This window comes from Myotis myotis, unplaced genomic scaffold (assembly GCF_014108235.1).
Source record: "Myotis myotis isolate mMyoMyo1 unplaced genomic scaffold, mMyoMyo1.p scaffold_m19_p_12, whole genome shotgun sequence".
Lineage (NCBI taxonomy): Eukaryota > Metazoa > Chordata > Mammalia > Chiroptera > Vespertilionidae > Myotis > Myotis myotis.
Genome location: NW_023416316.1, coordinates 13,325,194 through 13,339,656, shown reverse-complemented (window position 1 = coordinate 13,339,656; position 14,463 = coordinate 13,325,194). Strand labels below are relative to the sequence as shown.

At 44.3% G+C, this 14,463-nt stretch overlaps 1 protein-coding gene across 15 annotated transcripts in view; it reads left to right on the top strand.

Annotated features, from left to right (window-relative positions):
- The window catches only part of CDK5RAP2 (CDK5 regulatory subunit associated protein 2), a 154,995-nt gene that overhangs the window by 42,594 nt on the left and 97,938 nt on the right, over window positions 1-14,463 (top strand). For 14 of the 15 annotated variants that reach the window (XM_036329834.1, XM_036329833.1, XM_036329832.1 and 11 more), the window contains 4 exons: window positions 44-97; window positions 950-1,069; window positions 3,772-3,864; window positions 4,894-5,112. In XM_036329834.1, the coding sequence (XP_036185727.1) occupies window positions 44-97; window positions 950-1,069; window positions 3,772-3,864; window positions 4,894-5,112 (486 nt within the window). The remainder of the gene's footprint in view (window positions 1-43; window positions 98-949; window positions 1,070-3,771; window positions 3,865-4,893; window positions 5,113-14,463) is intronic. The other variant, XM_036329840.1, reaches the window with a different exon arrangement.

Genomic DNA, 14,463 nt, shown 5'->3' with positions numbered 1-14,463 from the left:
GATTATGGGTCCCTTCTGGGCACCAATTAATGTCTTTTCGTAGGCTGCACAAGTGGAGCGCCAGACTGAGAGAAATCGCTTTGAAGAGAGGATCCAGGTATGATGATACAGTTTTAAAAATGTGTTGAAGATTTATCCTTGCCTCTTTTTTTATTCTGAGTGCAATAGATAATTCTGTGTGGCAATAGCTGTCACTCATTGAATGCTACTGTCTGCCAGTCAAGATTTAGGCACTGTGGGGAGGGGCTCTCCGTCTTTGTAATAACTCTGTGAAGCAGGCATGCCCATCTTGCAGATATGACATGTGAGGCTCAGAGCGGTGAGGTCCCTACCCAAGGTCACGTAGCTTGGAGTATAGCAGGGATTCAGACTTGTCAGTCTGACTCCAAAGCCCTTGCTCCATGGTCCCTTAGTCTCAGCAGCTGGCATTTGTGTAGCGCCTGCCGACTTAGAAAGTGCTTTCACATCCATTATCTCATTTGATCCTCACGACAGCCTGGGAGGGAGGCAGCAGTGAGTATCTTTAGAAATGAAATCAGACTATAAATGTATATGTTCAGTCTCCATCAAACCAAATTCTCTGCTAGCTTTTGTAGCATTAAGGAATGATATTAATGATCTGTTATTTCCCCCCAAATAACTGGTATGATTTCAAAGATTCTGATGTGACTGTATTCAACTTCCAGAAGGCATTGGAGTCCTTCCTGTAGGAATAGCTGCCATTTCTTAACTGATCTGCTCCCCTGCCTTTCACCCAGCCCGGTTGCCTTGAGCGGTAATACAGTAACTTGGAGCTGATGCCACTACGTTCAGCTCTACTTGGAAACATTAATCACAGGGTGACAGAATAAGATAGAATAACTGCATTTGAGTGTGCTCTTAAAGATATATACTGTGCATTTTGGTTGGAACACATCAACTTAGTGAATCTTTTTCTAATCTAATTTAGGCACTTCAGGAGGACCTGAGAGAGAAGGAAAGAGAAATTGCTACAGAAAAGAAAAATAGTTTAAAGAGGGATAAAGCCATTCAGGGTCTAACCATGGCATTAAAGTCAAAGGAAAAAGAGGTATGTCTGCTAGATCTCAAGTGAGATTTTTCTTTATTAGCTTCTGTGACTGGCCTGTCCTTCCCTGAATTTTTAGCTTTAAGGAAAAAGTTTGTAAAAGAGCTGAGATGACTGTAGAAAGTGGGGTAGGGATCCTGTAGTCGATTAGACGTTCTTTTGGAATGTCTAATCCAGCACTGTCCAATGCAAATATGTGAGTTACATGTGTAATTTTAATTTACTAGTAGTCACATTAAAAGAAGTAAAAAGGAGCAAATATATTTGCTAATATATATGACAAATATCATTTCAACATCCAGTCAACAGAACAAAATTAATAAAGAGGTATTTAACATTTATTTTTTTATTTTTTGTTAATCCTCACCTGAGGATATTCCATTGATTTTTAGGGAGAGTGGAAGAGAGAGGGAAAGACAGCGAGAAACATTGATGTGAGAGAAACACATCAATTGGTTGCCTCCAGACCAGGGCCTGGGCTGGGGAGGAGCCTGCAACCAAGGTACATGCCCTTGACCGGAATCAAACCTGGGTCTCTTTGGTCTGCAGGCTGATGCTCTATCCACTGAGTCAAACCTGCTTAGGGCTTTAACATTTTAAAAAATCTGAAGTCCAGATATGCTTACAGCACATCTCAAGTCAGACTAACCACATGTCAAGTGCCCAGTAGCCACAGGTGACTTGTGGCTACCGTATGGGACAGTGCAGGTCTAATCTTTTGAAAGACAACAGAAAATGGAGATACAGGAGTTTTGCGGGGGCAAGGCCAAGGTAGTTAGATAGGTACGTGGGCTGTTGTCTTTGTGACCCAAGGTGGTGGCTGGTGATTCTGTGCTGTTTTCTTGTCATTGGTGTAGCAATCTTGTGTCTCAGTTGGAGGCACAGAAACAGAAGCAAAATCTAGCTGTGCCCACAAGCCTCGTGGGGAAGAAAGACAATGAAGGTGTGATTGAGGGAAGTGCAGGCCTGTGAGGTGGAACAAAGGGGTCCCCATCCAGGTTAGGGTTGGGAAGGGGGACTGGTGCTTCGAGGAGCAGGTGTTTGAGCTGAATCTTAAAGGATGAGTAGGCGCTGGTTGGGAAGGAGGACAGAAAAGAGGAGGCCATTTCATACAGAGGGGAGAACATTGGTCAGGCATTCAGTGGGGAAAGAGCCTGATAAGTTTTTGTGGAACCAAAATCAGTTTGAGGTCATCAGAGCATCAAGTGCAGAACTTAAGTGAGATGAGAGAAGAGGCTGGAGAGGTTGCCAGGGACCAGCGGTGGTGGTGGATCTATTCATGATTCACTGCTTGGGTGACACTCCACTGAAGACTCTTAAGCGGGATAGGTGTGATCACATTTGCATTTTAGCCAGGTCTCTGCCTGTATCCAGAGAGTGGGTTGTAGGAGGGAGAGAATAAATGCAGGGAGGCCAGTAGCCAAATGAGAGCCATCTAATTCAGAAAGGCTGCATTAGAGCAGTGGTCACAGCAAGCAAGAGTGGTGGGGTGGGGCTAATTCAGGAAATAAAATTAGAAACAATTAATTAAAAGTATATGACTATGCTGTATAGCTGACTCGAATATAAAATAATATTGAATGTCAACTGTAATTGAAAAATAAAATAAAAATAAAATAAAAATTAAAAAAACAATCTAAAAATGAAATAATTAATTAATTAAAGATTAGAAGTAAATTTGGGGAAATATGATGGTCAGACGTAGGAACAGAGAGAAGGACCAATCCAGGATGACTTCTGGCTGGCACCACTAGAGAGATGGTTTTGCCACCAACTCAGCATGGAAAATGGAGGATGATGGTGGGATGGGAGGTAGTGATGGAAGTGATGAGACTTTTAGAAAGTATTGACTTTGAGGAGTCTGTGGACCATCCAGGTGAGATGTCCAGGAGTCGATAGATCTGCAAGTCTAAAGCTTGGAGAGAGAGCTCATTAGGCCTGAAGGTATAGATCGGAGAGTCCCTCTTCAGCAGATGTGAGTTAAAATTCTGAGAGCTGATCGATCACCTTATCCAAGGAGAGTGTACAGCGGGAAAGAAGGCTGAGGATTGGACCACAGGGGACATCAGAATTGAAGGTACAGGAAGAGGAATGCAAAAAGAAGATGGAAGAAGGAATGGCTGTAGAAAATGAAGCCAACCAGGAAACTGGTGCTGAAGAAGCTAAAGGAGAGAATGAGTTTGAGTAATCACCACTGTCAGATGCAGCAGAGAGCTGGTTCTTAGTAATAGTAGCTGTAGTTTGTGTTGGAGTTCAGGGCCCAGTGGTGGAGCAGTTCTGGGTGCTGGCAAAGTCCAGGTGTAACTTGGTAGCTATTGGCTGTCTCTGGGTAGATGGGAGTAGCCAGGCTAGGTTGTTGGGTGGCTCATCTATATGACAATAATAATTATAGTGACAGTATGAGCCAAACATGGTTTTAGCACCACTGCACATCACATTACCTCATCAACAATGCTAGGTTGGGTGAGCGGTGGTATCTTCATTTTATAGGTAAGGGAATTGAGTCTCAAAGAGATTAAGTTTTGTGCCTTGAGTCATCTAGCTAGTAAACAGCCAAACTAGAAATCCCACTTTTCTGACTTCAGGCTTTTTCTGATTACAAAGCCCTTGATTATAAGCACAGTCCAGCAGTTAAAGCAGTTGGGCCGTGGGAGATAGGAGGAGCCCAGTTGCACACTTGGCTGCTAGTCCTTATTTTTACCCAGGTTGAAGAACTTCACTCTGAAATCGAAGAGCTCAATGCTGCCTTTGCTAAAGTCAAAGAGGCCCGCCAGAAACCAGAGACCCAGAAAGTCCAGGTAAGTGTTCAGGGTGAAGAAATTCTCTCTTTGATGCTTTCTCCTGCTGAGGTCAGGACTTCATAGCTGAAAGGAATGGAGGAAAACTCAGTGGTCTCTAATAATAGAACCATCATTCTACTTAAACTGGCCCGGCCAGAGTGGCTCACTTGGTTGAACCTTGTCCTGTGCACTGAAAGGGGTTGATCAATGCCCAGTTGGGACACATATGGAAGTCAGCCGATCAATATTTCTCATATCAATGTTTCTCTCTCTCCCTCTCCCCCCCCTTCCTCTCTCTAGTCGTGTCCTCAGTGAGAATTAAAAATAAATAAATAAATAAAATACATTGTTTTAAAAAATTATTATCTAATGAACAAAATAAACTGATGAACAAAAAAGATTCAGTGACATAGAAGCATGGGACAGACTGATGAACCTCAAAGGGAAGGCAGAGGTGGGGTGGGGGTGGGGGTAGATTAACCAAAGAATTTATATGCATATCTGTACAACCCAGGGGTACCGGCAATAGTGTGATGAAGGCCTTGTGGGGGCGGGGGAGTGGGTGTGGTGTGGAGGGGGGTCAATGGGGAAAAAAAGGGGACATGTGTAATACTTTCAACAATAAAGATAAATTAAAAAAAATAAAACTTTACCAAAAAAAAGTTCTTATATTTCAAAGGAAAAAAAATCATTATAAAAGTTACATACTCACTAACCTTAGAACATTTGAAAATACAGAGTGGTGAAGGAAAAAAGTCAACTGTGTTTCCACCCCATGAAAGTTACTGTTAACTTTCTGTACTTTTCCTTCTAGTTTAAAGTTTTTTTTTTTACACAGTTTTAGCTTCCCCCTTCCCTTTAACATCAACACCATAATATAAACATTACCCTAAGTTATTTCAAAATCTTCATATTATTTGTGCTCTAGGTCCTGAATGATGTTTATATTAATCCCCTCCCTGCAAGGTGAAAAAGGAGCACAGATTTCTTGGTTTGTTTAATGAGCTATGAAAATTAGCTGTCTCCCCCCCAACCCCCGTCTTCTAGGGATCTGAAGATTATGAAGCTGCTCTGTTGGAAAAGGCAGCCCTTTTGGCTGAGCTGCACTCAGAAAACCTCACCAAGAGTACAGAGAACCACAGACTGCGTAGGAACATTAAGAAAGTCACCCAGGAGTTGAGCGACTTGCAGCAGGAGAAGGAGAGACTAGAAAAGGATCTGGAAGCAGCCCATCGAGAGAAGAGCAAGAGAGACTGCACCATCCATGTGAGCACCCCGTTCCCTTCTGAAATAGCGGGCAGTGCAGCGGGCTGGGGCTGTCCCACGTTCATGGTTTTGGGGAGATTCACTGCAGAAAACTTAGAAAATTTGAAAAATTTAAAGAAGAAAATAACTTCACTCATCTGATCACCTAGAAATGACCAGTTGATGTCTTAACTAGTTAATGTTTCATTCCCTCTATACTCTTTCTCCCCCCACTCCCCAGGCATTGGTATCAAGCTGAAAATGCAGTTTTGTGTCAGTTTTTTAAGTTCTGTGTTCTCTCTTTGGTGTGTTGCCATGTTATGAATGTTCTTCAAAAACGTTTGTGTGTGTGTGTGTGTGTGTGTGTGTGTGTGTGTACAAGCATATTTCATCGCCTGGATGTGCTACAATTTGAGTGATTTTTTTAAAGGCTATTCTATTCAGCATTGGGTGTTAGCATAAAAAAAGAAATCTCTGAACTTGGAAAGAAGAAAATAATTTATCTTTTAGAATTTTTATTGTATTTAAACTTAAGTATTCAGCATCCTGAGAGTTACATCCAGATATACAAGCCTTGGTGCCGTCAGGTAGGAGAGGGTCGGATTGGAGTGGTTAGTGGCACTCAGGTCCCAGGCGCTCAGGCTAACGGGATTACCTGCACGGGAAGCTGGGGCAGGAAGAATCAGAGTAGAGAGCTCAGAAGAGAGACTATAGGTATCAGAGGTTAGTTCTCTGGGGACTGCTATTGGCAGGGACACCAAGATCCATAATTTGAAATCTTGATGTTAATGCTGATGCAAGAATTGAAATGCAATGTTTGTATAGTTTAACAAAAACTTTAATGAACATTAGAGAGCAATAATGGAAATTTAGATAATTAAGAAATCGCCACCTACCATTCCAATGAAGTAACTCTTGTTTTTCAAGATCACCCTTCCGTGCTAGTACAGCTGGACCCCCAATCTAATCAGAGGCTAAATACTCTGTCAGTGTTCTTTGGTCACCTGGGCATGTCCCCATGTCACTTCCCTTATCATGGACATCTCCTCAGGTTGCTTTCTCTGTTATGACATCTCCCATGTTGTATAGATTCCAGAGTCATTAGGTTGAATGGCGCATACCCTTCACTGAATAGATTTCACATGATTACTTAATAATTTCCTCCTCTGTTGGACATTTTAGCTGTTTAAGTAATGCTACAGTGAACATCTTTGATCATTAAGGCATTTTTCTCTTGAAATCCCTAGATAGATTCTGAGGAATGAGATAATTGGTACAAATATTGTACACTAGTTAATCATGCTGACAAATTATTTGTCCAAAAGGCTGGTCCAGTTTATGTTGCCACCAGCAATATTGGAGAGTACCAGTTTGTTGCGTGTTATTAAAAGACCTGTTCCCTGTATTTATTCAGTGTTATTGAACACCAAATATACCTAGTGTAGATGCTGATGGAAATACAAGGCATGGCCTCTGAAAGTTTTATTTTTCTAAGTGAGCTGAAAATGTTATACATGACAAAATGCAAAGTAGTTTGAAATCCAGAGCTAATTAATGTAGTTTATATAGTCAGTGCAAAAGATCCTTGCAGGATGGAGTAGTCAGGGAGGCCTTCTAGGAGGAGAGGATACTTGAGTTGATTGAAAAGAGTGAGATCTGAGCAGTGTGCCTTTGTGGATGAGGTAAGGATGAGACTGGCCAGAGGGTCCTTTTACAGAGGTGCAGTTTTCATAGTCAATTTTTATATCCCTCACAACATTTTTAGGTTAACAAGACCTGTGGCATAACAGGTTTTTTTGTTTTTTTCAGTTTAAAGTAGTTTGTTTTCTTTCTCCTTCACTGCCATCATAAAAATATTCAATAAAATTTGGATGGGGAAACATATATGTGTGTGTGTGTGTGTGTATGCATATGTGAAATATGTAATTTTTTTACACTATAACTTACTCTTGGCAATAAATAGCTAGAAAACTATATCAAAAGGGTATTTAACTATCTCTCTATTGTCAGACATTGTTGGTCCCAAAATTCACTTATTTACGTAAACTCTGGTGTTTCTAAAATAATGTTGGGCTGCTGTTGATGAAAAGCTGCATTCTTAGGCAAAAAGGGACATTTATTGTCTTGTAACTAAATTGCTGGAAGGATGGATGACTGGGACACTGCCAGGACCTGGTCTCTGTCTCTCTGAGAGCTGACTTCTTTATTTTGTTAATTGTCACCTGAGGATATTTTTTCCAATGATTTTTAGAGGGAGTGGAAAGGAGGGGGAAGGGAAAAGAGAGAGAGAACCATTGAGTGAGAGAAACATTGACGAGAGAGAGACACAGGGATTAGTTGCCTCCCGCACCCACCTCGACCAGGGCTATGGATCAAATCTGCAACCTAGGCAGGTGCTCTTGACCAGGAATCAAACCTGCGACCTTTCAGTGCTGGAGCCAGCACCCTAACCACTGAGAAACTGGCCAGGGTGAGAGAGAGTGGCTTCTTTTTCTTGCATCCACTTCCTCCAGTCCAAGTGTTGGACCCATTCCTGCCAGCCCTGCCAGGATCCCATTTTCCCAGTTCATTACATAGAGGAAGGGGGGCTCACACTCCACTATCCCCATCAGGGTGGCCAGAGGAGTGAGATACTGAGAGGCCAGCTTGGGTCCCATGCCCATTCTTCTTCGTCAGAAGTGCGCGTATGCCATCGTTGTCCGTTTCCCCTGGAACCATGTGTTTGTTTGGAGGGGCATGAGCAAAAGCACTGTTTTGTTTCATGGCACTGGGCAGACCAGAACCACAGCTGTGCACTCTCAGTGCTTTCCTCAGGTGAGCGTGTCTGTGACTCAGCTTCTGAGCATCTCGTGACTACTTTTCTACGTCATACATATGTTTCTGACAAGGTCATATGGCTCTGGTTTCTTTCCTTTTGTGTATGTATTGCATGACAGGTATCTCTATTTAACTTCTGGTTATATTCTAAGAATTTGGTTGTGTCCATCTCATATGAATGTTTTAGGCCTGATCTTGGGGTCACTGGCTTGCAGAGTCTGGGGAGACATCTTGGGGTGGTGTTTTTGCCTTAAGGTGCTAGGTGCATGCAGAGGCAGAGCACAACCACCGGCCTCGCATGTCCCATCAGCTTGTTCTGTTCACTGGAGCCCTCCACTCACCAGCTGCTACTGCTGGTGCTTTGGATTGAAACAAACAAACAAACAAACAGAACCAGACTTTGTCGTGTTTCTGCCCTGGCAAAGGAAAGGAACATTCACATAGTTAGCAGGCCCTCAACTTGGCATGGGGACAGTTCCATACTGAGATACAAAGTACCACGGGAGCACGGAGGAAGGAAGTGCTTGCAGAATCAGAGCAGGCTCTGGGGAAAGTAACTTCTGAACTGGTTCTGAAGTTCAAGTTTAAGGTTGTTAGATAGTCAAGGGAGAGCAGGGGGTTTTGCACGGAAGTTGAAGGTACAGAGGTGTGAGAGTGTATGTTGTTTTGGGAGAAACAAGAATATTCAGCTTAAAGTGTTCTGGTTATTTGAAGCTTCAAAAATTGTAACTTCTTTTAAAAACATTTTCAGAGGTTTATGGATAGTCATGAAATTAAAAATGAAAATAGGAGAACCAAGATGGCGGCATAGGTTAACGCCGGAGTTCGCTGCCTTGAACAACTACTTCAAAAGTGAAACTAAAAGATGGAACGGACATCATCCAGAACCACAGGAACGCTGGCTGAGTGGAAGTCCTACAACTAGGAGGAAAGAGAAATGCATACGGACACTCAGAGGAGGTGCAGTGCTGAAGTCAAATTCTGAGGTGCGGAGTGCGTGGAACGGGCTGGTGGTGGAGGGCGCGGTTGGCGTTTTCAATCGGGAGGGAGTCGCAGACTCTGAGCTCCAGATACCGGCGAGTCTTTAGGGACCCAAACTCAAACGGGAGAAGCGGGACTGTCTGGCTTCGGTCAGAGCGAGTGCAGCTTTCTCTCTGAGGTTTGCAGCGGGTGCTGGGACTCAGAGAGGCAGAGCCCCTGGGGACAGGACTGAGAGCCGCCATAACTGCTCTCTCCGGCCCACCCTGTTGATCCTGTGCGACCCGCTCCGCCCAAGCCCTGCACAGAGGTATTTGCCGGATAGCCTCAGGCAAAGGCTAGATTAGCACCTCCCTAGAGGACAGAAGTTCTCTCACTGCAGACACAGCTGACTCTCACAGCCACTTGGCCTGGAGGTCAAACCCTCCCTGGTATTAGCTACAACAATCAAGGCTTAACTACAAGACTGCGCACAAAGACCACTAGGGGGTGCACCAAGAAAGCATAACAAAATGCGGAGACAAAGAAACAGGACAAAATTGTCAGTGGAAGATATAGAGTTCAGAACCACACTTTTAAGGTCTCTCAAGAATTGTTTAGAAGCCGCCGATAAACTTAATGAGAGCTACAAGAAAACTAATGAGACCCTCGATGTTATGATGGGGAACCAACTAGAAATTAAGCATACACTGACTGAAATAAAGAATACTATACAGACTCCCAACAACAGACCAGAGGAGCGCAAGAATCAAGTCAATGATTTGAAATGCGAGGAAGCAAAAAACACCCAACCGGAGGGGCGGAATGAAAAAAGAATCCAAAAATGCGAGGATAGTGTAAGGAGCCTCTGGGACAGCTTCAAGCGTACCAACATCAGAATTATAGGGGTGCCAGAAGATGAGAGAGAGCAAGATATTGAAAACCTATTTGAAGAAATAATGACAGAAAACTTCACCCACCTGGTGAAAGAAATGGACTTACAGGTCTAAGAAGCGCGGAGAACCCCAAACAAAAGGAATCCAAAGAGGACCACACCAAGACACAGCATAATTAAAATGCCAAGAGCAAAAGACAAAGAGAGAATCTTAAAAGCAGCAAGAGAAAGAAACTCAGTTACCTGCAAGAGAATACCCATACGACTGTCAGCTGATTTCTCAACAGAAACTTTGCAGGCCAGAAGGGAGTGGCAAGAAATATTCAAAGTGATGAATACCAAGAACCTACAACCAAGATTACTTTATCCAGCAAAGCTATCATTCAGAATTGAAGGTCAGATAAAGAGCTTCACAGATAAGGAAAAGCTAAAGGAGTTCATCACCACCAAACCAGGATTATATGAAATGCTGAAAGGTATCCTTTAAGAAGAGGAAGAGGAAGAAAAAGGTAAAGATACAAATTATGAACAACAAATATGCATCTATCAACAAGTGAATCTAAGAATCAAGTGAATAAATAATCTGATGAACAGAATGAACTGGTGATTATAATAGAATCAGGGACATAGAAAGGGAGTGGACTGACTATTCTTGCGGGGGGAAGGGGTGTGGGGGATGCGGGGAGAGACTGGACAAAAATCGTGCACCTATGGATGAGGACAGTGGGTGGGGAGTGAGGGCGGAGGGTGGGGCAGGAACTGGGAGGAGGGGAGTTATGGGGGGAAAAAAGAGGAACAAATGTAATAATCTGAACAATAAAGATTTAATTAAAAAAAAATGAAAATAAAGGCATTAGGGTGAAGGAAAAATAAGGTGACTGGTGAAATGGAATCAGTAAGTAGAAATGCAGGTTGTGATACCCGCCACAGTACTGAAGAGGGGGACTTAACTTCAGCTGGTAGCTCCTTGCAGCAGAAGTAAAAAGGGAAATTTAGTTACAAGGTCTCCAGTGTCTGTAAGATGAACATGTTAAGATAAAAGGACAGCTTTGCCAGCACTCAGGCCTGAGGGAAGTATTGCCTCTGGTGGGTTTTATAAAGAGTTCTCTGAGCAGTACACAGAATCTTTGACAATGCCCCATTCAATAAAAGCAATTTTGCACAGGGCCAGGTCAGTGTCATCCGAGTTGGTAAGCTTGTAAGCATTAAGTTAAGGTTTTCAGTCCCTGGGACTGTGTGTGGCTATTTCCCATTATTCTCATGTCTTGGACAACTACAAAGTCCGTGGGAAATACTGCGGCCCTGTTTATAGATGTGTCCTGACTCCAAGCTTTGCAGTGGCCCCCTACTCTGCAGTCCTAGATTTTATAGCATTCCCTGAATTCTTTCCAATGGTAAGCCATCAGCTCTCTTTTGGATGTGCTCAAACCATCCTTTGCTCATGCCAAAAACATTGATTGCCGTCTCACTGCCTGCTTTTAAGCATTTCAGGGGGAGACAATGCCTATCTGAATAGAGGCATATGAATTCACTGTGTCTTATTGTGTACAAACGCTGACAAGTTTGGCCCTGAGAGTCATTTCTCGTTTGTTTTAATTGCCTGCGATTGCAGTGACCCAGTGCCAGTTGACTCAGCATGTGTTGTTATGTGCAGTTTGTTCATTTGTTTATTCAGGGGACACTTCCTGAGTTCTTGTAATTGTGCAGGCACTGTGGGTAGGCTGTGGGGAATACAAGTTTGGTTTTTACTTTGGAAGTGTTTTTACAACAAGGGAGGTCAAGAATTGAGGGCCTTACAGATATATCCCTTTTATTGTATTATTTCTCCTTGTCACCAGAGGGACTCATATCCCTTTGAAGAAATTCAGCAGGCCTTCGCAAAAGCAAACAAAAAACCCCCAGGATGCCCAAGTCAGTGTCCTTACTGTGATGTTTAAAGTTCCCTAGTTTCTGGGGTCTGACAGGCGGGCTGCTTGGATTTCCACATCCTTGCCCTCACATCTCTGACTCTGCTACATTGCTTGGTTTCAGAGACATAAGGCTTTCCTTTTAGTGTGTGCATGCACGTGTGTGTGTGTGTGCTTGTTTGTGTGTGTGTGTGTGTGCATTTGGTGAAGGTGATAGAGTGGTACATCTTTATTTTAGATTTGCTATTGCTGGCTCAGGCGTTCTGTGTGCTATTCAGGGTGTGTGGGAGAGAAGAGCAAGTCCTAGTCCTTTTCTTCTCCTGTAGAAGCAACGTATATTAGACATTGGTTTAGCCATATTCCCCAGATTGTCACATAATGCTCTCTTCTGTCACCCGCTACTCTGACAAGTGTGTGCTTCAGTACCTGGGCACTTAGCTCTGTGGGAATGCATTTGCTGGCTAAAGCCCAAAAATCTAATTAAAGTTGTACCTGCCACCCAGCTGCTAACCCAGTGTGCTATGACAGGAGCGGGTTTTAATTTCAGGGTAGTTCAGCCTGAACCCCTCCGGTCCTCACGTGTGTTTGTTGTGGGTAGCTCCAAATGAGATTGTGACAGCATCCAGAGTATCTCTTGGTGAACCGTAATCAAAACATGGCCCTTGGAGACAGTGTCTGTAGGCTGGCCGGTTAGGGCTAAGACCACAGATCTGAGGCAGTGTGATTTTTCCCCAGGGCCAAAGCTCCCCTTTATTTGTTTTAATCAGGTGTAAAGATTTTGAGTTGGTGTCCTGGTAGAATCATATGCAGTTTCAGTGTCCTATGTTGGAAGAAGCTCTGTCTTTGCAAATCCCAGTTTCTTGTAGGAGAGGCTGAATGCAGAGACTTCGGAGTCAAAGTGGGTTTGAATCCTGGTCCCGTCGCTTGTGAGCTGTTGAACTGAGGCAGGAACTGTGCCTCTCCAAACTGTAGGGTACATTTCTCGTCAGAAAACAGAATAGTTGTAGGGATTACAGGAGATATCACTTAGCATCATACCTGGCACATCATAAATGATCAGTGAACAGTAGCTGTTTTCATGATGGTGATGCTGCTGCCACCTTGGGAGCTAGAAACTTAGCCATTTTAGTAGGTGTCTTTGGAATAGTGGAAAACAGGGTTGGGCTCCAGTTGGAATCAGAGCTTCAGCAGGTGTTTAAGCCTCTAAGTCAGTTACTTAATCTTCCTAAACTAATGTTCCCCCCCCCCCCCTAAAATGGGATTGATTGCATCTACTTTAGGATTAAATAAATGAATAATAAAATATAATGCATGAGAAAGCACCTACTGTGGTTCCTGGCACATAGAGGTAGATGCTCACTGTATTACATTCCTTCTCTTCTGTCCTCTTTTCCTGTTTTCAGTTGTGTGGCACGTGCTGGCTCAGAACTTTGAATGACAAACCATTGGCTGCTAGAATCTAATGGACACTATCTACACTAATAAAAGAGAAACATGCAAATCGACCATACCTCCGCTATGCCCACCAGCCAATCAGAGTGATATGCAAATGAACCCAACAAAGATGGCGGTTAATTTGCATACACAGGCACAGAGTGAAGACTGAAGACAGTGTAGAAGGAAGCCAACCACTGCAGAAGGGAGCGAAGCGGCGGAGAAGGGAACAAAGCCGAGGCAGCGGAGACAGGAGCGGAGCTGAGGCAGCGGACATGGGAGGGAGCGAGGCAGTGGAGACGGGAGGGAGCGAGGCAGTGGAGATGGGAGGGAGTGAAGTGGCAGAGACGGGAGGGAGCGAGGCAGTGGAGATGGGAGGGAGTGAAGTGGCAGAGAAGGGAGGGAGCGAGGCAGGCAGCAGAAATGGGAGGGAGTGAAGTGTCAGAGAAGGGAGGGAGCAAAGCGGCGGAGAAGAGAGGGAGCGAGGCAGCAAAGACGGGAGGGAGCGAGGCAGTGGAGACAGGAGGGAGCGAGGCAGTGGAGACGGGAGGGAGCGAAGCGGCAGACATGGAGGGAGTGAGGCAGTGGAGACGGGAGGGAGCGAGGCAGTGGAGACGGGAGGGAGCGAAGCGGCAGACATGGAGGGAGTGAGGCAGTGGAGAAGGGAGCGAAGCCTGCCCCTACTCTGCTTCGCTCCAGCCTCAGGAAGCCCTATTCTTGCAGGAATAGGCCCGAGGAAGCCCTATTCTTGCAGGAATCTTCCTGCAATGGGCCTCTAGTTGACTAATAAATGTGGTCTACCTTTACCAATCATGTCAACATAGCTGTAACTTCCTTCTTGGTCACCACCCACCTCTTCTCTGAAGAAAGTGCTTGTCTGTTCCTGTCCCTCTGATGGTTCCCTCCAGGAAGGGAGTCAGAACCCTTTGGAGTGACAGACTCGGAGTGTATCAGTGTCTCGCGTGTGGGGCTGCTGGGGGAGCTGGTTTCAAGGCTGTTCCCATCAGTGTTAATATGGAATTGCTCTAGTTTTTCTGGTGCACAAACAGAAAGGAATTTCCTGATCTCTGGGTCTTATTTTAGGATTTCTATGCCAGGCTCTGTCCTGGGCACTGGGAGTACAGGACAGAATCAAATCAGACACAGTCTCTGAGAGAATCTAGTAGAGAAATAGAACAGAAGTGCAGGCAAAGAGCCAATAATAAGTGCTGATAGAGGCTGGACCACATTCTTTGTGAGCGCAGAGAATGGAACTGTGCTAAGAGGGGAGGGGAAGGAGGGAAGGCTCCACTGAGGAGGTGGATTTGAGTTGAGACTGGACGGAAGGTGCAGATGCATTCCTGGAAAAGGGAAGGCCCATGC